The sequence below is a fragment of the Mastomys coucha genome, unplaced genomic scaffold, assembly GCF_008632895.1.
Source record: "Mastomys coucha isolate ucsf_1 unplaced genomic scaffold, UCSF_Mcou_1 pScaffold22, whole genome shotgun sequence".
Lineage (NCBI taxonomy): Eukaryota > Metazoa > Chordata > Mammalia > Rodentia > Muridae > Mastomys > Mastomys coucha.
The window spans coordinates 114,156,055-114,158,863 of record NW_022196905.1 but is presented as its reverse complement, the minus strand read 5'-3'; the positions used below and the strand labels follow the sequence as shown (position 1 = coordinate 114,158,863).

Below are 2,809 nucleotides of genomic sequence, written 5' to 3'. Positions count from 1 at the left end.
GCATACCATACACACACACAAAGGAAAATTAAGTTTTGAAAAACTAGTTTTGATAGATCCATAGATTCATTGGTAGAGTTTTTGTCTCACATGCCCAAGACCTGGTTACAATCCCCTGTATTGCATAAGCTGGGCATGGTGTTGCACAGTGGTAATCTCAACATTTGGAAGGAAGAGGCAGGAGGATCAGAAATTCAAGATCCTCTTTGGCTACATAGCAAGTTCAATACCATCTTGGGCTACATGAGATCCTGTCTCAAAAAAAAATTAAAAAACAAACAAACAAACAAACAAAACTCTGTTGCTTACCATATTCATACAATCTAACAGACATTTTGCTCCCATATTAGGTCAACTGCAGTCTGACTCCACCCCCAGGCCCAAAGCCTACAAGGAGCTCATTGAGCTGTATGCATCACAGGACATCAAAGGAGGAGAGTTTTCAATCTGTTTTACAGAACTACAGAGAAATTTCATTGAAACCCGAACCACCAAACTGAAGAGTCTGATCCGCCTGATCAAGCACTGGTACAAACAGGTCAGCCAGCCCCTGCTCTGGCCAATCTGGTTGTTGATTTTTACCAGTAAACTGAGACACAGGCTTTGCCAAGTGTCATGGCCACCCAAATCCTCCCTTGCTAGGGGCTGGGCCTCTTTAGGGAACCTGCTTCTCATTAAGCCATGGATCTGCTGATTGTCTTCTACCACGATATCTGGGTCAGACCTATTGGGTCTCCTAGCACAAAGCATTATGTGGTGATTTCTGACCTCATGCCGGCCAAAGAGTTTGGCTTCAGCCAAGTTCTCTCCTGAGAAGCATGGTTGGAAGTTATGCGCTACAGGTTGCCAGTACTGCTGTGTATGCACCATGCCTTCAGGCTCCCCTGTATTCCTCTTATATGGCAATCCATGTTGCAGGGCCCATAACTAGCATACAGAGGGTCCCATCGGCCAGCGGTTACATAGCCCAAATGCAGAACACTGTGTGTGCCATGCTGCCTGCTGCTTGTGTCTAGCAGGCTTACCTAGAATTCAGGGTCTCCCTCTTCCAAGTTCTGTGTCATAACCCAGTTGCCTTTGCTGCAACCCAAGCAATCCAGGAGACACACTGGGCTCCTCTGCCTTGCCGAGGTCACCTGACATCCCCACTCTCCTCACCAGTATGAAAGGAAGATGAAGCAGAAAGCATCTTTGCCCCCAAAGTACGCCCTGGAGCTGCTCACCGTGTATGCCTGGGAGCAGGGCAGTGGCACAGATGACTTCGACACTGCTGAAGGCTTCCGGACCGTCCTGGACCTGGTTATAAAATACCGGCAGCTCTGCATCTTCTGGACAATCAACTACAATTTCGAAGAGGAACACATGCGGAAGTTCCTACTGACCCAGATCCAGAAAAAGAGGTGCCTACTCTCCCGCCCCATTATGAATTAACCCGATTCCCTTCCACACTATTTCTTCCACGACCTAGATTCTTCTCCCTGGGGGTCTTGTTCCTTCCCAGCGTGAAACTGAGAGAGGAGAAAACCCAACCTCGGAGTGGGAGGGGCATGCCAATCAAGAGGGACACTGAAGTAGGCGGGGCGGCAGACAGAGAGCACTCGCTCTGCTTTTCTTGGAAATGTGTGTGTGTGTGTGTGTGTGTGTGTGTGTGTGTGTGCTAGACAAGCGGAGAGGGGTCTGAGATGGCAGGATATCCCTGAGAAAAAGCGCTGCCTTTCCCAGCCCCCACCGCACCCCGGTGCAAGCAAGCCTGCGCACACCACAGCAAGGCAAAGGACAACTTCCCAGAGTCAGTTCTCTCTTCCCACCACGTGGGTCTAAAAGGATCGAACTCCAGTTGGTCTGGTCTTTGACTTGGCAGCAAGCTCCTTCACCCTTTATCCAGCCCCTGACATTAGCATCTAGTCAGATCTGGTTTTATCTTTAGAACTAAAAGAATAAAAGCCAGGCAGAGTGGTACTTACATAGCCCAGCCGCCCTTGGAACTCGCTATGTAGACTATGACAATCTCCAACTCACAGAGATCTGCCTGCCTCTGCCTCCTGAGTGCAGGGATTAAAGGCTTGCACCACTACACCCGGCCAGGAGGACCTTAAATTAGATGATAGGCTTGTCCACATAGCAAACTGTCCCCCCAAAATTATTTAAATAAAGGGAGGGGGTCCTCGGAGTGTACATTCAATACTGTGAGCAAGAAACAAAGGTGGAGGAAGAAAGGGAAAAGGGGGAAGAAAATAAAACAGCGAAGGGAAGAAACGAGCATTAAGACCAGGATCACTGAGCTTGCCTATGCATGCACACATGTTCCCCAGCCTATCTCTGCACTTCTACCCCGCTCCCAGCAACTTCGCCATTCAACAACTACTTAGAAACATTTCATTGTGTGACACCTTCTAGTTGGGCGAGAGTCTCTTGAAAGAGGTGGTCACTGTATACTTTACTGTCCACCATAAATAACAGCTTTGTTGGTAGGAGGGAGAGTAGGTATTCTTCAAATGTAACAATTCTAGGAAGTAACTTTGACTCTTAAGTAATTTCAAATTATTTGACCCAGGCTGTCAGATACATTGTATCATTAACGAAAATAGGGCCAACCCTGAAGGCTGAGGCCAGGGGTCTTGACAACACCCCTTTCACACTATCTAACCTCTCCTTTAGGCCTGTGATCCTGGACCCAGCAGAACCCACAGGCGACGTGGGAGGAGGTGACCGCTGGTGTTGGCATCTTCTAGCCGAAGAAGCAAAGGAGTGGCTGTCCTCCCCCTGTTTCCAAGTGGGAAAAAAAGGCCTGGTACAGCCGTGGAAAGTG

At 48.6% G+C, this 2,809-nt stretch overlaps 1 protein-coding gene across 1 annotated transcript in view; it reads left to right on the top strand.

Moving 5' to 3' along the window:
- The window catches only part of Oas2 (2'-5'-oligoadenylate synthetase 2), a 19,665-nt gene that overhangs the window by 13,556 nt on the left and 3,300 nt on the right, over positions 1-2,809 (top strand). Inside the window, exons 8-10 of the mRNA XM_031337689.1 lie at positions 351-538; positions 1,162-1,400; positions 2,659-2,786. Coding sequence (XP_031193549.1) covers positions 351-538; positions 1,162-1,400; positions 2,659-2,786 — 555 coding nt within the window. The remainder of the gene's footprint in view (positions 1-350; positions 539-1,161; positions 1,401-2,658; positions 2,787-2,809) is intronic.